This window comes from Pseudopipra pipra, chromosome 17 (assembly GCF_036250125.1).
Source record: "Pseudopipra pipra isolate bDixPip1 chromosome 17, bDixPip1.hap1, whole genome shotgun sequence".
NCBI lineage: Eukaryota > Metazoa > Chordata > Aves > Passeriformes > Pipridae > Pseudopipra > Pseudopipra pipra.
In genome coordinates, this window is record NC_087565.1 from 2114748 (window position 1) to 2136190 (window position 21443).

Here is a 21443-nt window from a genome sequence, read left to right on the forward strand (position 1 = left end):
TCTGACTGGGGCTTAAACTAAAGATTTTGATAAGTTATTTAACCTTTTGTGCTTTGCAGGAGTACATAACCCTTGCTGAGGTCCCATGTACTGTGTAGAGGCACTTACTGTGTGGGCTCTGTCCCTGGGACCAGCCAGATTCAGGTAAACATGCTGGATGTGGTGTCTCCTAGACTGAAAGTCCCTGAGAAATGCGAGGAGCTTCAGCCAACCTGTGGTCCTTCAGGCCCAGAAACCTTACTCACCCCTCTCCCAGCAGCCCTTCCCCAAGACTCTGCCTCCTCCATCCCCCTCTTTGCACTGCTCACAAATTCTTCCCCTCTCCCCAAGGCTCTGCAGCAGCATCAGGTCCCTCCTTTCCTGCCAGGGGACTTATTTGTTTGTAATTGAAGAAACCAGACTGTGTTTAAGCAGGTTAACAGGCACTGGAAGGGCAGGGGTTAGAAATAATGAGCTTTAATTAGGAATGTAGCAGGTTAGATTAACCTGAGGAGCAGCTTCAATGTGGTAGATTATTTGGGAGCAATAGATTCTTTATTTGATGGCATATTTATAAACTCACAGCCTACACTCATGCCACTGAGACAAATAAATGCTGAGGGTAAAATACAGCTTCAGACTTTACGAGCAGGGTGGGATGTTGCAAGGTACAAGGTAATGCAGGCTGAAGGCTGAAGCCTGAGGGGAGCTCTTTGACTTCTTACAAGGAATTCAGACCCTGGATATCCAGAGGAAGTTACAGTGGTGAGTTAATTCTTTTAATTCCTTTCTGCTAGTGATTTATTTCCCAGCAGCACGTAGCTGCCTGTCCTCTTAGCCAGCATCTCTTTAGCAAGCTGAGTGCTGACCTTCTGCCTCCACTTCCAGCTAAAACTCTCTCAGCTCCTCCTGAAGTGTCAGAATACATGCAGGGGGAAAGAGCAGGAACTCATTCCTCATCTACAGAGTTTAACACTCTGGTGCGTTTGCCGGAGAACTCGTGGTGCCAGGGGAGTTTATCTGCCAATTACTTCTCAAAAAATAACACAGGGTCATGCTGTACTTGGCAGCTAAGGGCAGAAGGGGGAGAACAGAACTGGGTTTTAATTGAATCCTAAGTATGTTGAACAGAAATTTCAGAACTATCAATTAACTGTTGGCCTGAGGCTGAAATTTAATTAAGAGAATAGCGCTTTTAGAATGTCTCTCTCCGGGGGGAAAAAACATAAATGGGAACAGTGAAGACTGGAAACGTGATGAGGAGGTGGAAAATATCCTTCTGGAGATACTTCAGAGTTAAGCTGCTCCTTGTGTTGGCAGAGATCAAGGCTGTCTGTCAAACACACATCCCATGCCTGAAAAATGCCTTAGGTCAGGATGCAAGTGGGTTTCCAAGCTCGAACAGTAAATCCTCTTCCCACATGGCCTCAGGGCAAAGCTGCCCTCCCTGCTGCTCTCTGCACCCTCAGCTTCAGGGTGACAGACTGGGGGACACAGGACAGCCCATCCCTAAGGAGATGCTGCCCATGCTTGAGGCCCCAGGGAGGCCCCAGCAATGGCCCAGGGCTCCTCTTCCTCCTCCTTCTGCTCCTCTTCCTCCTCCCTGATCCTTGCTGCTCTGGTTTGATGCTTTTATCAATGGCTCATTCTGAGCTGCTAAGGAAAAATCTGTTCTAAGGGGAAAAAAACAAAATCTGTACCAGAGAAAATATTGTTACAAGCAAATTCTCCCATGTTAGCAAAAACACTTCCATCCCAAATGTCTCTGCAGAACCTCCCTAACAACAATAAATAAGAACTCTGTGCCTCAATTCCCAGTATACACAATATACACAAAAGAGTGCAGAAGTGGCATGAATCCTTAAATTCCAAATCCATTGTGTTTCAAATAATTGCAAAAAACAATGTTCTCTTCCCTCGTCCTACAGTAATTTTAGGGGCAAAGTAGATAATTAATAACTCACAATATAATAATCATACAAGCAAAACCACCCTACACACAATGAAATAGGTCCTGGACAGTTCTGACACACCAGGGGAATTTCAGGTCTTGTCCTGACTCCCCCAGTGAAGTGATGCAGAATGGTTACCCACATCTTATGCTCTTAAACATATCACACAGATATTTTTCCTGAGTGGATGCAAAATTCTAAGATCTTTTGACACTATAGTTTGCTGAAAACCAATGTTAACTAGTGAGGTTGCACTGGCTGTTCAAATAATTTTTTGCAGTCACTTGAGGGTTACTGGTGGCTGAGACTTGTTTTACTTGGCAAGATCCTTAGGGTTTGGCTCGTGTGTAATCTGTTTCATTTTACTCTTAGTCCAGATAGTCTCTTGCAAGTCTGGGTCAAGTGTTCTTGGGCTGGTTTCTTGGATGCTGAAGGTTATGAATATCCACTTTGCTCACAAGATGACAGCAGCAATAAATTGTGTCACTTACCAGAAAACACTTGAGGGACTTTCACAAATTATTCTCAGGAAATAAGAAAATTTCTTCACTTGCCATTGAAATGCAACTAGTGCTGGGATGGAGAGCTCTCCACTACACAACTGCACCACACTGAGGCTTTCAGGACAAGGGTGCAGTTTCCAACTGAAAGAACTAGAGGAATTTGGACAGGAAAGGTAAAATTATCCAAAAGAAACTTAGACCACAATGTTGAAAGTATTACTGTTACCTTAAGGAAAACTCAGTATTAGTTTGTTCACTTTTATGTGACAAATTCAACTGGTTTGGACCTTGGGTTTCTGTGCTACCAACACTGTGATGCTTCCAGAGACACGACGTGAGGTTAATGACACCCAAGTTTGGTTATTCCTAACGCAGGTGTCCCCACCAGAGAGAATCCCTTTACAACCAGAAGTAGTCACATCTCAGGAGGCATTGATCTCCTCAGCAGGGCTGTGTATTCCCCAGAGGACTGTGCTGAGATGAGAGGAGACACTACTTAGAAGTGCCTAATTGTCCCCATTAACTCTATAAGGTCTGTAGAGAAGCAGCTCCCATAGGGTGTCTGTGTCAGAGGCATATAAATTTAGGTAGGGGAGTCACACTCTCTAAGAAAATGGGTCCAGCAAGAAGAGGTTGTTTTTTATTTCCTTGAATGTTCTTCTCTTCCTGGGTTTCCTTTCGGTGCTTTGGCCCAGCTCAACAAGCAACTGCACTTGCATGTGACGCAGAATGGCATTGCACTGCTGTATTTACAATACATGCTTTAAAGATGCTAAACACTGATCTGCGCCTAACACTTCACCAAACAAGAATAAATTAGCATGAAGGAAAAGCAAACCAATTGACTTTAACAATGTGCTTTGTTAAATGCCCCGGAGAAGTGTTAAATGCAGCTCGCTGCAGCGCCAAAGCGATTCCCCTTGGCGTTTTCCCAACACAGCCACACAGCTCCCAAGATTCGCTTCAGGGTCCCAGGATTTGCTTGTTCTTCTTTGCAGGGGCAGGGAGCCTGTGCAGGTTTTCTTGCTGGGTGACATTGTGCTCGGAGCTGTCGTGGGAACAGTCCCTCCCGACGCTGTAGGGCGCCGGGGCGGCGCACGGGGCAGGGGGCTCAGGGCGCTTCTCCTCGCACTTGTACAGCTTCCTGAAGGCAGCCCTGAACTTCTGCGACATGAGGTTGTAGATGATAGGGTTGATGGCGCTGTTCAGGTAGATGCACATGCGGCAGAAGAGAAGGAACCAGGTGTTCAGGTAGGGAGGGTCCATGAAGGAGTTCACCACCACCAGCGTGCGGTAAGGCAGCCACAGCAGGGCGAAGAGCACCACCACCACAGCCAGCATTTTGGTCACCTTGCCGGTGGGGATATGCAAAAAAGAGACATAGTCAGGTGATGCTGAACCTCTGGCAGAACATTCCCTCCTAGAGAAGTGCTGCAGACAGCTCATTCAGTCTACACAGTGCTTTTTTCTCTCTTTAAGCATTTTTAAAATAGGCACCCAAACCATGGAGCTCTTCGTCTCTGAAACTATTTTTCTCAGGAAACAATCTTGCATAAATAAACCCTTAAATTATAGGTTTTCATCTACCCTTGAAGATCCTCTAAAATGCTTCAGAACCATCCACCATCCTGGAAGAGGGCTAGGATAATCATAGAAATTTCTGTACCAGGAAAAAAAAAAGTTGACAGTTGTGCCTAACAATAAATCAATGGGGAAAATACTTGTCCAAAGGTGGAGACCTAAGTTTTGGGAGTGCCATAGGATATATCTCATCTCCCTGCCTAGGGTTTCCTGGTTTCCTACATCAGATATATTGTTCCAGGAAATAGGCTCCTGATACAGAGCAACACGTGGGGGCAGGGGAGACAGTCAGGAGTCTTAAAGAAATTCCTCCTTGTGCTGATATGGGAGTTACTTAGCTAATTGGCATGGGTTATTTTAATTTGCAGCACACTGGGGAAGTACTACATTAACATAGTGGGAACAAGAAGAAACTGAGAATTCAGAAGTGAGCAGTAATTGCCCTCAGCTCGACACAAGCTTGTTTGGGAAAATGGGTGTTTGTACCGAAACCTCAGTGATTCTAATAATTTCAACAGCTATTTCTGGGAGGTGACAATCCTCATGCAACGAATACTTACAAAATACACACGTTCCCATGGAGGAAAATATGACTAAACACTGATGCCACATACATATCAAGGCAGTGGCGTTGCAAACGTCAGGAGGGGAGTTGTGCAATAACTCCAGTTCTCGGTATGGAAATAATCATAGATCACATTTACAGTCTCTCAAGTTTTCTTGGAGTGCTTTTTTTACTTCCTCACAAGGAACTATGCCTTCCTGTAATGCTGTGAGTAGAAACTGGGGGGTGGTTGGTAGTGGCAACAAAACTTTCCCTACAAGAAAGGGACTGTTATCAAGCTGAGGCCAAAATAGAAGGGATTTGCTGTGTGTGGTTTAATGGAAAAGTGAGGACACTTCCCAGAATAAGATCTCACAGTGATACAATGAGTGTGGAGGCTGTTGCTAAGACTCCAGCTTGTTTGCTGCCACAGTATGCTGCCTTTTGGGAAAGATATGAGAGAATGTGTAAGTGGTGTCAGTAAAAGCTTCAGAGCTTTGCAATGCCTTTACAAGGGCTGGCTGGATCCAGAAGAGCAAGACACATCTCACAAGCTTTTGGTTTTAGGTTTTGTGGCCTTCAAGCATCTTTCAGGGTAGCACCAGCTCAGGGACAACAATTTTCCAAGTGTTCTGCCACAACTCTATTGCACACAGTGCACACGGAACAGCTGTAAATGAGCTGTGGATAGAAGCAAGACACGGGTTTGCAGACAGAAGGGGATGTTTTACCAGATCAGCTGATATTAAACTGAAAACTACTTTTAAGCACGTGAACCAGCGTTATTAGATGGCCAAGGATATCTGCTGTACACACTTCTGACTACATCCTGGGTCCCTATGCCAAAGCTGAGGGGCAGCTCATCTCCCCAGCCAATGTCCCCCCTCCTGGTTCCCGCACCATCATCCTGAGCTGCATATCCTTTTTTTAGGAATCCCACTCCCTCTAGTGGTCCCTCCCCAGCAGGTGAAATAAGTGCTTGGAGGTGGCTGGCGTTTGTATCAGTGACAAACACAGTAAAACCTACACCTTGTGTTGTCCTGCTCTGGACTTAAATGTTTTCGAGGCACCAGTGAGGGAAGAGCAGCGTCTCCACACCCTGAAAGCAGTGCAGTGCTGGGGCTGTGTAGGAGCACAGCCACAGCAAAACACCCCCAGCCATCCAGGCTCTTTAGAGTCAAGGGAGAAAAATGGGCACCTCTGAGGTAGCCCCTGTAGGACCTCTCCCAGGGGACTCTGGGCACGGGACCTGGAAGAACCACTTCCTCTATAAAGAGAGGCCAGAGGGAGAAGGCTGTACTCCAGTCAGAGGGACTGCCTGAGCTACACACTCTCAGCTACAGGAAGCCCTGGAAAACTGCTTTATAGTTTTAAAAACTCAGTGCCATCTTTATTCTTAACGATGCCAGCTCTGTGATGCCAGGCCATCCAGGAGAAGCCTGCATGCTGAGATATTTCAGGAGGTAATGATGATCTTGAGTGAACTCCCAGTGTAAAGGAAAAAAGAGCACAAAATGTTTCCAGGATCTGGAGTGCCCCTCATCCAGCCCCAACAGCCACTTGTCCTAATGATGCTGGAGCATGCTTTGTGCAACCCAGCCACTCCACAGCACAGCACCGGGGGGGGGAGAGGCACAGCCCCTCCAGCAGCTGCTCTGGAAGGAGAGATCCATTGACCCGCTTTGTATCAAGAGCCCTCACTGCTGAACACCCTGCCTGAGGCTCCCACAGCAGCCAGTGGCCCTGGGAGAGCAGGCAGATACTTCTGCAGAACTTGGCACTCGCTTTAAACCTTTCAGTGCTGGAGAAAAAGGGAGGAAAAGCTGAACTGGAAAGACTTAGAAGTGCATGAAGAAATACACGTTCTGTGGGCTGTTTTCTTCCCCTCTGTGACTCTGACTCGTCTCTTCTGGGGAATGGAGGTTTCTGTGCAAGGCAGGCAACAAGACACTGAGTGGGAAACACAAGGACTTTAGGGCAGGCCTGTTTGTTTGCCTGTTTTAGGCTGTCTGGACATCACAACAGAACTAATGATTTCAAGGACTCAAACCAAACTCCCAGAATCAGCCCTTCCCTTTAAAACAGAGAATGTCTCTGCCTATCCAGAAAGGGATGGGCTCCTGCAAACAGCAGGACGGTGGACAGGCAGGCAGGAGTGTCCCATGTCTAGATACTGACCTGTCCAAAGAGATGGAACATGAGGCAGTGATTGTCCATGTGTACAGGGAAAGAGGAGGAATGAGGACAGAAGGAGGTGGAAGGAGAGGGATATGGGCAGTGAGCAGGCAGCTGAATGACAGAGGAATCACCCAGAGGCAAACACACCACTGTGACATCCAAGTACCTTCCCCAGCTGCAGAGACTGTGGGGGCTGCAGCCCGGGTTGGGCTCAGAGGGAAGGAAGCTCTCCTTTCCCTTTGCTCCTTTAAATCCGAGGTCACCTGCCCAGGACCCTGCCTGAAGGCAAGTCTCGCTGGCATAAGGTGACTCAGCCCTCCCCTCCTTGGGGAGGCAATCAGGAATTAATTAGCCAGCAAACATGCCTGCACTCCTGCCACTCCCAAGTGGTGCTGAAGCCCTGTCCTGCTCCACCAAGCCCAGCCAAAGCAGGGGGAGCCCATCTGGGCTGCCAGACCCCAGCTGGGCCTGGGGGAGGCTTCTTTGCAGCAAACCAACCCCCTCCACTCCCCCCACAAAGGGAAGCAAAATACTGTGGCACCCCATCCTGTGCCAGGGTGCCCCTCAAAGCCCCGAGCCCCTGACAGTGCTGCCTGCAGCCCAGCGTGTCCCAGCACCGCGGGGAGCCCCTACCTGCTTGCGGGAGCTCAGGGCCCCCTTGTTGGCCCGGCAGGAGAGCCCGAGGGAGCTGCCCTGGTGCACGGAGGCCAGGTGGGAATGCTGCGGGGTGGCGGGCAGGGGGCTCATGAAGAGGATGCGGGCAATGAGGCCGTAGAGGACAGTGGCCAGCCCCAGTGGGATGACGTAGAAGACAGCAAAATCCAAGAAGTAAATGGGCAGGTAAAGGCTTCTGGAGACCCGGTAGCCACAGCTGACCTGTGCCCCATCCGAGAAGGTGACCTGGGTCGTGTCCACCAGGAAGAACCACACGAGGCAGTACAGGGAGGTGAAGAGCCACAGCGAGGCGAGGATGCGCTTGGCGCGGGACACGGTGCACAGGAGCTGCGCCTTGATGGCGTGGCAGATGGCGATGTACCGCTCCACCGTGAAGGCGGCGATGGACCAGGCGGAGGTGTTGATGCCCAGGTACTGCAAGTAGGTGATGCAGAGGCAGCCGGCGTAGCCGTACACCCAAGAAGCCACCACTTCAGAGATGTTGGGCAGCCCGGCCGCCAGCAGCACGATGAGGTCGGCCACGGCCAGGCTCACCAGGTAGCAGTTGGTGGGGGTGACCATGTGCTTGGTGCGCAGCACCACCAGCACCACCATCGCGTTGCCCGCGATGCCCACCCCGCAGATGAGCAGCACCAGCAGGATGGTGACCACCTGCAGCTCCAGGGGCTGCCGGGGCATCCTGCCCAGGCTCTGGTTGCCGCTGCCGCCCAGCGCGGCTCCCGAGCCGTTCTCCATCGTCCCCGCAGCCGTTCGCGGCGGAGCCCCGCGCACCCTGCGGCGAGAGCCGGGGCTGCCCCCGCGCCCCCTCCCCGCCTTCCCGCCCACCCCGGCTCCTCCCTCCCTTCTTTCCAACGATTCACCCCAAATCTTGCAGCCACCCGGCTCTTTGCACCCCCCTCCCCTGCAAACTCCCCATCGAGAGGGGTGGGGAGCGGTCAGGATTCCCCCAGTCCCCGAGACCCTCCAGGAGTCCCCAGTCCTGGGAACCACTCGGGACTGCCCAGGACCCCCAACTCCCGGGAGCCTCCAGGACCCCCCTCAGCCGCCGGGACCCGCAGGAATCACCAGGACTCCCTCAGGACCGCCCGCAGCCCCCCCGGGGATACCTCCACTCCTGGGACCCCCCATCGCCTCCCCCCGGCATCCCCCACCTTCTCCCGCCGGGTCCTAGCGCACCGCTGAGCCGAAGAGGAGGAGGAGGAGGAAGGAGCCCAGGCAGGGGATGGGGTTGCAGCTTAGAGAAGCCAGGGTGCAGCGACACAGGGGCTGAGAGTCCCCCAGCAGTGTGTTCGCTCCAGGGCTCCGGGCTGTGGGTGCCTTGTGTCCCCAGCCGATCCTCGGGCTCCACTGTTCCCCCCACCCGGGCAAAGAGAGCTGAGGATGAGGAGTCCTTCCTTCCTTCCTTCCTTCTCCTCAGGAGGTTGGGGCCGGAGCGATGCCACTGAGATCCATGGCCTTTCCTGTATCCCTTGGGCTGGGGCAGAGGGATGCCTTCCCTGGACATGAGGTAGTGACCTCCTTGTGCTGTCTTTCCCGTAGCCATCCCTGTCCCAGACAAGCACATCACTGTTACTTCTTTGGGAAAAGGCTTACCCAGTTCTGGACTAGGAGATCCTGTATTTTTCCAACGATGAGGCTGGGGTGTCTGGTATCTCCCTGATGGTCAGGTTGGGAGATCCAGAGTCTCCCTGATGAACAGTAGGAGCCAGAATTTGCTGCCAGCTCTGTGCTTGCTCCTGATGTCTCTGCACTCAGAAAATACATTTTCATATTTAAAGAGCAATTGTGTTTGCAGGGCTAAATGCTAAAGGTCCCCTAACCTGTGGATGGAGGAAAGGACAAGGGGAGAGCTTGCTTTTTTTTATTAGATTAGATTTCAGTTACAGTCAGAAGTGTCCTGCTAATCCCAGACACTGAGGTGCATATCCAAAATATGTAGGATCATCCCGATGCTGGGTGATTCAAGTCTAGCATTTCACTGGCAAATTTCTAAGCCTGGTCTGTACTAACCTGGGTGGAAAGACTGAAAAGACCTCTATGACTTCATATATTTAGTAAACAAAGCTGGGAGAAAGTGATCCTCTTATTCAAATCTGTGATAAAACACCTCTCCATTCCCTAGAGCTCCATAACCTACAAATATTAAACCCATAAAACTTCTGCTGTTAGAGCTGGGACACAGAGGCTGCATCCACACAGTGCCAGTGGAGAAATGGAATGACAGAAGCCACAAGTGGTTTTCAGGGACTTGTTACTGGGTTTAGCACCCTAGGCAATGGCCAAATTTTGAATTGCAAGTGATGGTGGGGAAGTAATTCCCACTTTTGCACCCTGCAACTCAACAGGGACCAGGAAGGAAGGTGCTCGTGGCTCTGAGGGCTGACAAGTGCTATTAGAGATGGACTATGAGTCAGTCTCACAGAAGCAGCAGTTATTGCTCAATCAGAAAGACAAAGGAGAGGGAAGTTCTGGCAAAATTGCCTTCAGTGTTCCAGAGTCACAGCCAAGAAGCAAATCACTCTGGGGCTTTACGGGTTAATGCTCTCAGAGATCAAACCCAAGCAAAAAGGCAGTTGTGAAGGAATTAAACAGATGCAAAAGCAACCGGGCAGTGCCACATGCACACAGAACTGAACTACCTGGTGGTTTTCTACTGATTCCTGTGAGCAGCCCCAGAGGGACCAGCTCACGGACCTGGGCTGCATCACATCTGTGCCAACGATGTGGGAGGGAGGGAACAGCATGTGGAAAACTTTGTGGATGAAGAGAAGGACAAGGGAATGCAAAACAACGAAGAGGAAGAGAGTGATACAGATTTCTATGGGTGAAAACCAATTCAGGCTTGAAGACAAGAGTATCTTCAGGCTCTTTGCCTGGGGAATGGGGCAGGCAGCATTTCCCACCGGGCAGGGGGTGCCTGATGGACCTGCTGGTGCCAGGCTTAAGGAGCTCCAACCACTGATTGTAGCATCGAGCCCAGGGCAGTGCTGTCACAGGGAAATGATGCTTTCCCAGCCCCAAGTAAGGACAGGGATGGTTAGTTACTTGCAGGTTCGGGGAGCACAGGCAGCTCTGCAGGTCATCTCAGGCTCCTCTCTTCCCCATCTGGCCGGCACAGTTCCCTCATGGCTTTTGGTTACATTTCTCTCTGGTTTGTATAATCTCTCTTTTAAAAGATGTTGTTATTGAATCTGTGATGCACCGTGTCTTGAAAATGCCTTGAGGACACAGAGGAACTGGTGATCTTTCTGCAGCTAATACTTCAGCTAATATATTTTGAAGGAACCAAAATTTTAAAGACCTTAAAATGAGGCTACTTTCACACATTAGAGGAAAATGACCCCTTCTCCTCTCCTTGCTTCCCTGCTGCGTTCGCAGCCTGAGACCTCGAGGGAAAAGCCTCTCACTTCACAGAAATTAGTAAAGGGATGAAAACAGATATTGCAGATGAGGAGGGGCTTCTCTGAGTGCCTGGAGAGTGAGAAATCAGTGATTTCAGAGTGAAACCTGGAAATCAGGGGACTGAGAAGGGTGGCTGGAGGATTGGCTTCTGTATCCACATCCCAGCTTTCAGCAGCCTTCTGGGATAACCAATGTTGCTTCTACCCCATTTCAACTGTTTTTGTTGCAGGATGAAGGACTGTTACAACTAATTTGGAAATTAGTTACAACTAATTTGGAAATTTTCTAATGTGAGGCATTGAGTTCAGAATGAAACCCTAACATGATCTGCATTAGAAAGAGCCAGGACCAGGGAAACCCTTGCTATGAATTGCACACAGAGCGCTATGAAATAGCTTTTATTTGCTTTTATTTGTGGTCATTAATACTTCCTTCTCTAAAGTTTGGTGCATGGAAGTGTTGCTTCTCCATAGCAGTAGCAGTGCAAATACTGTAGGTAGGATAAATGCAGTAAAAATGGAGTTTGCTTAAAAATCAGGAAACACCTGAGGAGAGAGGTTTTTGTCTGCTTGGCTGTCTGCTCTGGTAGATGCAGATTTGTGGCTGTTTTTGAGATCTTTCCTAGAGACTGTCTGAGTGAAATAATGTGCACTTGCTCCTCAGTATATTAAGGCCATTCATTCTTGCCTGCCAGCCAGCCATGGGCAGGAACTTAGCATATGTTTTGCCTGTGAAAAATCCACTAAAACACACCACAGAACTCCAAGGCAATCAGGGCTTTCAGGGCTGTCCCATGTAAGAGTGACTTTGTGCCCCCGGGGCTTATTGCACTCCTGGAGAAGAGAGCAACCCAGGGGCCTTTCTCTCTTGTGATTAACACTTTTCTCTATGTAATTAAGAAGCCTCAAACCTCAAGGAAGCTCCCCAGCCCCACGACAGCACCCCAGCCCTGCCTCTACCTCAATGCATGTGAATGTCTGACCCTGAACTTTAAACTTCATGAATAACCAAGCCTGGAAACCAGATGTAGTGAAACCTTTCCCTGCAGAACACAGTCAGGGACAGTAAATAAGTAGGAGCAGCACTGACCAGCAGGAATTTCCCTGAGGTGGACACTCAGGACCCACCTTGAGGGCTCCAGACCCAGCATGGGGGGCTGGTGGGTGACAGTGACACAGGGCAAAGCCTTGGTCCCTGTGTCCTTTTGCCTGTGGGACAGGAGGGATGTGCTGAGGGAAAACGAAGGCAACGAGAGCCACAATGAGCAGGAGTGAGAGTGGGAGTATGGAGGGGCTCCGAGGAATGAAAATCCCTTAGCAAATAACAAGGCTTGTATATTAGTCATACTTAATAAAAAAATATGAGAATAAATGAATGTTGCCTGCTGGTTCATCTGTTCAGCATTTCTCTGTCGCACCATTAAGCAAACCCTGACGAGGCGGCTGACCTCTCCAGGGCACAATATAGCTCTATAATGGTAATGTTTCCTATTTTGTCACACCTTTATCTGAGGAACAACACCTCTCAGGAGAGCAAAGCAATTTCCAGCAGCTCTGCCTCCTGCCAGCTCCCCTGCCCGGGGAAAGCACGACAGCCCGAGTCGGCACCAGGGGCGACGTGATTGCTGTGCTGCACAAGCTCATCACCAATGCTCATCTCCTGCCAAAAAGATGAGTCTTCCCGAGGAAAAACTTTTTAAAAAGGTGTTCTTGTTGGAAGGGGAGATGCTACTGGGATGGTTAGCTGGCTAGAGGTGCTCCTCTCTTCTCCCAGCTCCATTTTAACCCCTAACTCCAGATAATTTTGGCTACTCAGTAGTATTTCCTAGAGAAACCCCACGACAAAGCCCCCCATTGCTGCAGAGGCAAAAAGGTGCTTGGATTAATCATAAGAACAGCAGGAAATTAAGAAACCTGGGGTGATTAATGCACCAGGGTTTTCTTAGATAAATGCTTAAAAAAATATAATCCAGACCTACTTGCTTCAAGTACCTCGGAAGCTGAGAAAATCCGGTGCATCTGGCAGCAGCTGCCACTTCACTTCTGTCATTTAATCTCATTGAGGTGCATTATGTCGAATAATTACCTTAATGAAGACTTTAATGGAAGAAGGGAGGAAAATAATAGGGATGCTTCGAAGAAATGAAGCTGTGAAGTTGCTTTGTTTATAACCTGGCACAGATGGATCTCCCCCCCCTCTGGCTCCTGCCCTTACAGAGGTGTCCCATCTGCCTCTCTTTCAAAAATAACACACTTCAGATGCTGCCCTAGTGATGGATTTATGCATTTTGGATACAATGGCATAGTTTCTGAGTTTGAAACAACCCAACATTTAAAATCATCAAGTCCAACTGTTATCCCAGCACTGCCAAGGCCACCACTAAAACATGTCCACAGGTGCCACATGTACAAGTCTTTTAAATCCCTCCAGGGATGGTGACCTTGAAAATTAAATTAATCGAGTCAAATGAGTTTCCTTTCTTGCTGCCTGAAGGTATAACTTGAGAAAGGAAGCGTGTACTTCTTCCAGCATGGATGTGGTGAAGGAGGTGAATGAGTTCTTCCCCTACCCCAGCTCCCATGTATTTCCCAGTCAGCAGTTAGCCTTGGCTAATGCTGCAGATATGCTCCAAATCATATGAGCCATCATCTCCCACCTCCTGGAACAGTTGACTCCAGAACTTCTAGATATTAAAAAAAAAAATATTAGCCCATTTTTCTCAAATTGATGCAAAATGTGACATTTAAATTTTTTTTTCTTTTTTTTTTTTGTCAAATGTTTTTTCCCCAGACTCCAACACTTCTCTAACCCTGGAAAATTAAGTGTGTGATGCTCTTGCAGAAGCCTGTGCCGAGCCACTACCATGGGTGTCAGATATCCCCTCGATTTCCAAAAGCACCCTCAGTTCTTCACACAGCTTTGCTCCTTGTTTTGCCTCCTGGACAGCTTCCTGTAGAGGTAAAGCACTCGCTTCTCCTCCCAGCTGGGGAAGAAGGAGGCGGCGATTTTTCGGCACAGGCGGCGTGCGTAGGTTTCCAGGAACACAGTGGAGTAGAGGATGAAGAAGAGCAGCCCTACAACGAGCAGCACAGAGGGGTTGGGAGGCACTGGGGGGCTGATCCTGCAGTGGGCAGAGCTGGAGATCAGATAATGGTGGTAGTTCTGCTCGAAATCCCGAAGTGGTAATTCCTCAGCAGGAAACCCGAAACCTTCGATAAAAGAGGGCAGGATCCCTATTTTAGCCTGAAATAGAGAGAGTTAAAAGGTAAATGGAGTCTGAACAAACCAAAATCAACTGGTTTCTACAGAAACATCAGCCTGGGGATGTGGAATCACCTTACAGCACTAGGGGAAGGACACTGAAGTGTCTGTACACTTCAGTCTGAGTGAGAGTAACAGTGCAGGTGCTGAGTACTGGGCACGGTGAGAACCAGTCCTATCTGTCATCTTTATCTGCTGCTACAGAGATCATAACAGGTATTCACTGTGTGAGATTTATGGTGAAAGGCATCATCCAGACAGCAGTATTAGTGTCTGCATATCTGAATATTAGAGACTTTTCCTAAGCCCTGATTATTTTCATGTAAATCCATCGTAAGCAGGTGCCTGCACTAAGGATCCTGAGGCTGGGGAGGGAGGCGAGCTGTGTGACAGAAAAGGGAAGCTAAAACACCAAACCAGAACTAGTCCAGATAAATGATATTGAAATACAAACTGGAGAGGTTTGTGAAAAGGATTGCACGGGGTAAAAATGAAGCCAGGGAGCAGGGCTTTCTACTTAAAAGACAGCCAGTGCAATAAGATGAGGAGATATCCTCAGCGTTCATCAGCTTCCCCCTTCCTTTTGGGCTTGCACCTGCTCTGCAGTGGAGGGACAGTGCCACAGGGACTCCCATTCCTCCACCTTGCCCAGGGAAGGGAGGTCTGACTGCCTGCTGCTGGCAGTGTCTTTGCAGCGTGAGGCACTATTTGCTCCCCTCCTCGCTCCCGAGGGGCTGCAGTTTGGAGCAGGTGTCTGCTGCTGTTTGATGCACTCCAAGGAGCAACTGAGGTTGTGCCTCTGCCTTCTCCCCTCCAAGCCTGTTGCTCGTCCATCTGGCTGCTGGGGAGGGAAGTCAGGAGTGGATAAATAAGGGTACAAAGATTGTAATCCCCACCACCACCTCCTGTGATGTGACACACAGCGGGGTCCCTGTGCAGGGCAGCACAGGGCACCCCAGCACCCACCTTGTATTTGATGTGGAGGGTGACGGGCACCACGGAGAACTGAGCTGCCTTTCTCACCGCAGTGTCTGCCACGCTGAAGGCAAAGTGCTCCATCGCCACCAGCAGCAGCATCAGCAGCAGGGCCACGGTGAGCAGCACGGCCTGCACGAGGCACTGCAGCCCTTCTTCCCGGGACAGCTTCAAGCCTGTCGGTCGGATGAGGTTTTTGGATGAGCCCACCAGCAGGTGAGCTGCTTTTCTGTCTGCAGCCAAACGCTCCAGCTTCTCGGTGATGTAAAAATTGTTGAAGCGGAGGTTGGTGAGATAATTTTTCAAGTACCAGCTGGACTCAAAACAGAGATAGAGCATGGAGAAACCAGCAACCAGCCTGTTGCCTACTCGTACAGAGTGTTTGACCAGTACCTCAGCAGACAAAAAGTCCCTACTGATTTTCTCACCTGCAAGGTCCATTTTTTGGTATATGGAGGAGGTGTTCTGAAGCGATGAAAACTTAAAACGTCCATTCATGGGCTTATAAAAGGTTAGCAGATAAACGGCTTCTTGGATTGCACCCCCAAACTCCTGGGAGGCCGCCTGCAGCAGGGCAGTGGAGTTCAGAAGGCTGTCAGAGGAATTCTTGCAGATGCACTTGATGACCTGCAGGATGGTTTGGATGTTGCTGACGATGTTGGGTGTTGTGTTCACCACCGCGATCACCACGCAGGTCGACAGGAGAAGTTTCCGGCCTTGCTTGGTGCCCAGCGTTGGCATGGTCATACTGAAGACACAGCGGGCAGGATGCACCAGGAAAAGGGTCAGGAGAAGGAGCAGGCTGAAGGAGATGGACATTGCAGTGGAGAGATGCCAGGAGTACTCCAGGGAAGCAAACATCCAGTTGTAAAAGAGGCCTCCTATCAGTGCTGTAATGCAGGAACACTGCAGAAACAAGGTCCACAGCTCTCTGCCATCTGCTGGGACAGGTTTGGAGTAAACCCACCATAGGTCTGCCATGGTTCTGTGCACCTTTGGCAAGAGAAAGTCTTCACAGTAGACGCGGGCACTCATCCTGTAAAAAGAACAAGTACCTGGGTGTACATAAACACACTGGTTAGGGGGCTTTCGCAAGATAATCACTCATGGGTCTTATAATGTCCTTCTCTGAGTATTTCTGGTCTCATCCTTCTCTACTTCCCTGCTAAGATGAGTAGTTGGGACCAAGATCTCCCCTGGAAGCAGCAGGACAGGGAAGTTCAAGGCATTTCTTGAAAGATCAAATACAAGTACGATGCAGCTGCTCCTCCTTTAATGTAAGCACAGGAAAGCATTGTGTTATTCTATAAAAACTGTAATAGAGCCATTCAGAGGGGTCAAATCATTGGCAGTGGCTGAGTGTGTCTTTATTGGTTATTTAGAGGAAGTTGGAGCGAGAAAAAGGAGGCTCCTGGCTGCTGTATTTACAAGTCAAGTTGTATTTACAAGGTGGTACATGGATGACAGGCAGTTGAGGGGGGTTTCTGCTCTCTCTGCCCCTTAAGAGGAGGCCAAACACAGATCTGCAGGTTTAAATGTGACGAACAGAGAACTGATCTGAGAAAACAGTTTCACACTGAAGCTGCAGGGCCAGAGGAAATCTCCAAGGACAAGAATTTGGCCACTACAGACAGGATGAAAGGTCCCATTAAGCTATTTAAATGTCTAGGGGAAACAAACATTTGGGAAAGAATATAATTTCTCAGGCCTTACATCTGGAGTGACTCTCTGGAGACCAGAAAACCTGGTGGGGAAGAAGAGCCTGCCCCCAGCCAGGCAATTCCCATCTCCTACTGCTCGACAGCAGCCTCAGCTATCCTTTGAGGGAGATTTTTGACTAGCAAAGGAGGTTTTCAGTGGAAAAAGACCATACAAGAGCTATCAAGACAGAGAGAAAGAGAGATTTAGAGAAGACTACATACCCAGCAGCAGTGAGGTACCCCAGACTTGCTTGAAACCTCTCCATGCTCCAGTGCCTTATTGCTCTGAGAGAGGATCCCGGGTGTGGCAGTCAGGAGAGGCAGGATAAAAAAACCAAGGCAGCACCAGAGAGCCAGGACTCAAAAAATGTGTTTTAAGGCAATTCAGATCAGCAACACTGGCAATTCCTGAAGTGAGTGGGGCAAACCTGGTGTGTGAAGCCCAGGGAATAACACCACTGTGGAACAGGGCCAGGATGCACAGCACTGCTTGGGCTTTACACCTCTTCTGGTCTTACTGTTATTGCAGACAAGGCTTATTTACATGACACATAGCTGAAAAAATGAGTCAATAACATATGGACTGACAAAGATGGAACAAGCATCACATGGAAAGTGGGGTGTCACCATCCCTTGTTGGGAAATCAGATGATTACTCCTCACACTGCCCACCAGCAACCAGCAGGGTTGGAATCTCTCTCAGAGTGAAGGGGAGCTTTTCCCCTTCCAGACATCAGTCATGGCACAAAGAGCATGGCAGGATCCAGCAAACCATGTGCTGGTAACTGTTCTTCTGTTCTGACAGGCTGCTGCTCCCTGCTGAAACTGTGTGCAGGGCTCACAGGCTGCTTCAAGGCTCATCTCACAGTCCTGGCGGAGGAAAACGAAGCTTCTAACTTGAACATTTCCCAATTCCCTATAGCCAGCAAATCCCCTGCAGCCACAGTCAGGATTCCCAAACTGTGGAGAAACTCTCGGATGTACAGGCCAGGAGGTGCAGTCCCCATGGGACTGACTTTCCTGGTCCCCCAGGATGTGCAGGGCACAGAGCTCCAGCCGCCAAACTTGCTCACCAGGAGACAGGAACCAACCACGGTGTTTGCTCCTCATTTATGGATTTACAGGAAACTTCCCTGGCTCCCACCAAACCTGCCCCTTTGCAGACACTCTCATGCTAAGCCACCACGTGTGGGCAGAGGCGACGCAGCTCAGCCAGCTGAGCCCATTCCTGACCAGGACCTGCTGTCCCGTGCGGAGCCGAGCCCTCCCGCCGGCTGGGAACTGCCGGGCCCCCGGGATGTTCTCATGCTCCCCTGGGCGGGAAAGGGCAAAGGGCTGGAGGTCAGCCCTGTCCCGGCCACCCCTGGGGAAAAAGCACGTGGGGCTCTGCCCTCCAGAGAGAGCTGGGAGAGCAGCACCTTCCCCAGGGGATGTGGCCAGACCCCATGGAGGACACGGAGTAACGAGCACAACCTCTGCCTGCCTCCTCTGCCCTTCCTGCAGGCACCAGGCAAGGCCCCTTCTGCCCTTGCTGCTCCACTCAACAGCTCCGCTTTGTAGTGAAAAGTTTTGTTTTTCCCGTGTGGCTGGTGGAGCAAAGCTTTCTTCCTGGTGCCCTGGAGCACACGGGCCGGATGAGAAACTCTGCCTGGCTCCAGCCGGGAAGAGGCACCAGCCAGGCGGGCGGGAAAGAAAGTGCTGTTTGTTTGGAGCATCCATAGCAATTGCTTGCACAGGCCATGAATTAGGTCTTGAATTCAACTATAAGGGACTAACCCAAAAGGCCCATAGCTGGATCCTGCAAAGGCTCATCAGCTTCTCCTAAGACTAAACTTCTTTCTCGCTCTACTTCAGAGCAAACTGATATTCACATCAGCCCCTGGGACCCCATCCAGGCTACACAGGCAGCTTTCTGGGGCAGCAAAAAAAAAAAAAAAAAAAAAAATTAGCAATAGGCTATAAAGAACAAAAAACCCTCAAGCCTACAGCATTGTGGTGAGTGTTTTTCTGACTCTGCTACATCATCTGGCAAAGGCACCTGAAGTCTGTTGGGAAACTGAGCCATAACTCTGGCAGCATCAACAAGTGTTTGTTTGCAAAGTCAGAGTTAGATTTTTTCCTCTGGCTCAACTCAGAATTGATCCCTGCAGGCTGCACTACAGGACAGGCTAGATGTAGGATATCGTCTATTTTATACCCAGAGCTGATCCTCTGCAGTAGCTCGTGTGTTCATGGGGATACCCGGGAAACGGCGGGCGAAAGCTGGGAGCGGGACACGGGCAGGGCAGGACCGAGCCCCGCAACGAAGCAACTGTGACATCTTGTGGTCACACGCTGCTCAAGGGCCTCGAGGTCTGGCTCGTTCCGACTCAAAAACTAAAGAAGTCTGTCTGTGGGTGGGAGAGTTTTGAGGAAAACCGAGGAAGATTAGGAGAAATGCTCTGAGGTGCCTTTTCTTGCCCTGTGTGGCTCCCAGGTGGTATAAAGGCACTTTGCTTTCTTGACAAGTCCCAGTCTCTGTAGAGTTCAAGCTCTAAGTTTTCTAATATCACCAATTTCGACTTTTTAGCACTGCAGGAGAAGACAGAGCCCCACATGCCTGCAGGCAGCTTGCTGGAACTATGACACAGCAGAGGGTTTCATTGGCATCGTAGCCAGGAAGCAGAGCCTGGCTTTACCTGAACTAGGTATGGGGACTGAGCTTGTACCCCCCAGGACAGAGGTTTTGAATCCAGCCCTGCTTTGCAGATTGCAGTGCTCAGGGTGGGTTTGTCCAAGATACCTGCAAGTTCAACCTGTGGTGACCCTGTGGGGGTGACAGTGACGGGAGAGGGTGTGTCATAAAGGAGCAGCTGAATCCCAGGTAGTGTGGGGGGTGCAGGAACTGTACAGCTTAAGAAAATGACTGGGTAAAGAAGATGAATGGAGGGCTAAAACAGAATCACTAAGGCTGAAGGTGTTTCTCCATGGCAATATCATCAGCACCTGCTGATCACGTTATTTTGCCCATTCAAGAAAATGAGGGTGTGGGAAAGATTAGCCAATTAGTGGTGGCTCTTTGCTTGTTAAGATCACATTCAAATTAACAACTTATGGTAATACAGAGCCACATCACGTCTTCTTAGGTTTCTACTATAGAAATACAGAAAAATCCCAGCAATATCCCTTCAGTTACTCATGAGGCATAACTGTGATAAGGGAACTGTCTGACCTGCAACAGCTGAATTCCCCCTGTCATGTTGGGCTTTTGTTTGTTTTGTGAATCTTTCCCTTTCTCTTCTGAACTTCCAGCATCGCTGCTGGGTGCAGATCAGCTGAGCACAGCCCCAGAATCATTCCCTGCTCCAAGGACCCACAGAGCAGCTCTTCTGTGTGAACGGTTTGTAAAGTGACTTGAATGCTTCTGGGATAAAAGACACTACAAAATGCTTCCCTACTGTAAATAAACCAAAATGATTTTCCTCCAAGTGTCTCAGGAGAACATGTGGATGTTGGTCCAGGATTGGACAGGGAACATCAAAGGAGTGAAGCAGAGATATTCTGGATGTTGAATTTCAATGTGTGAGTGGCATTTCCTGTTAATTAAAATTCACAAGGAGGCTGCTGATGTGAATGGCTTTTGTGATGGTTGTTGCATTTTTACATTCCTAGAGAAATGGTGCATAGGCAGGCAGAGTTCCTTTAAAATAACACAGTCAAAGTTATAGAAGGTTAGTACAGCACTTGAAATACCCTTTCCTGGGAATTTTCATATCTCTACTAGTATCACAGACCCTTCAAGACTGCTGCTTTTGGCAAATGGAATCAGAAATTATTCATGCAGCCCTGTTCACCTTTGAATGCCAGAAACACTAAATATTAAAATCTCTATTTAAAAAAAAAAATAAATTCAAACTCAGGCATACCAGACTAGTTCTGCTCTCACAGATGCCTGGATATGAAAGAGCAGAATTAGGTAACATTGTCGTTCACACGCTTTTAACCAGATCCTCTGGGGAGCCCTGGGAAACAGAGGCTGCTGACAGAGCTGACAGGTCTTTGTCTGAAGAGGTTTAGGATCCAGGTGCTTTTCGTGCCTTTCCCAGGTCTGTTTAGGCCCTGTTGTGGACCTTGGGTTAGTCACTGGTCCCCTCTCTGCCTCACTTTCTCATGCTGGCACAGAGATCATAAACCTGCCCTGGCTGCATTTGTGAAATACCTTCTGACCTCTGCCTAGGCAGTGCCACAGACGTGCCAGGGCACTGGGAGTGATTTTTGGAGACTTCTACACAAACTCTGTGGTCTCAGTTCTTCTTTCCAGCCCAAGTGAAAAACCATCCTCCTGGATTTGATGAGGATGCACCAAATCAGAGCTGAGACCATAAGTAAACTTGTGACCCCAACGTCTGCTGTGGAGCTGGACTGGATGTTACCCTTCGAGCCTCGGAATTAGACAATCTCAAGGCCCTTGCTGTCTGTCCCCCAGGCTGCAGGGACAGAGGCAGCTCTGTCCCAGTGACTGAGGTGGATCCCCTGCAGCAGCAGCAGCAGCTCCAGCAGTGCAGGGCAGCAGGACAGCGGGGCTCCTTCCTGCAGCACCGGCCACGCAGGGCACAGCCTGTTCCCTGGCCCAGGACAGCAATCCTGTGTTGCTCACAGAGAGCTGGCTGAGAAAGCAAACTGCAGGGAGCAATTTTCCCTTCCCCATTCAGCC

At 49.5% G+C, this 21443-nt stretch overlaps 2 protein-coding genes across 3 annotated transcripts; both read right to left on the reverse strand.

Moving 5' to 3' along the window:
* Nucleotides 1-440: 440 nt before the first annotated feature.
* Nucleotides 441-8185, reverse strand: LOC135423457 (thyrotropin-releasing hormone receptor-like). Its single transcript, XM_064673697.1, has 2 exons — nucleotides 7371-8185; nucleotides 441-3784 (listed from the first exon to the last, which is right to left on the reverse strand). The coding sequence occupies exons 1-2, from the start codon at nucleotides 8145-8147 to the stop codon at nucleotides 3398-3400; spliced, it is 1164 nt and encodes a 387-aa protein (XP_064529767.1). The 5' UTR covers nucleotides 8148-8185; the 3' UTR covers nucleotides 441-3397.
* Nucleotides 8186-11206: 3021 nt separating this feature from the next.
* OCSTAMP (osteoclast stimulatory transmembrane protein) lies at nucleotides 11207-20544 on the reverse strand. 2 transcript variants are annotated; one of them, XM_064673695.1, is made up of 2 exons: nucleotides 15042-20544; nucleotides 11207-14057 (listed from the first exon to the last, which is right to left on the reverse strand). In XM_064673695.1, the coding sequence occupies exons 1-2, from the start codon at nucleotides 16083-16085 to the stop codon at nucleotides 13716-13718; spliced, it is 1386 nt and encodes a 461-aa protein (XP_064529765.1). In that variant the 5' UTR covers nucleotides 16086-20544; the 3' UTR covers nucleotides 11207-13715. The 2 variants fall into 2 exon arrangements, with proteins under 2 accessions (XP_064529765.1, XP_064529766.1); XM_064673696.1 differs by lacking the exon at nucleotides 11207-14057 and adding an exon at nucleotides 14064-14916.
* Nucleotides 20545-21443: the final 899 nt, after the last annotated feature.

Excerpts from the sequence above, each read along its gene's own strand:
- LOC135423457 (XM_064673697.1), bottom strand. The coding sequence starts at position 8,147 with ATGGAGAACGGCTCGGGAGCCGCGCTGGGCGGCAGCGGCAACCAGAGC. Across the intron at positions 3,785-7,370 it reads CCCTGAGCTCCCGCAAGCAG|GTGACCAAAATGCTGGCTGT; the intron begins GTAGGGGCTCCC and ends CCCACCGGCAAG.
- OCSTAMP (XM_064673695.1), bottom strand. The coding sequence starts at position 16,085 with ATGAGTGCCCGCGTCTACTGTGAAGACTTTCTCTTGCCAAAGGTGCAC. Across the intron at positions 14,058-15,041 it reads CCCTCCACATCAAATACAAG|GCTAAAATAGGGATCCTGCC; the intron begins GTGGGTGCTGGG and ends TCTCTATTTCAG.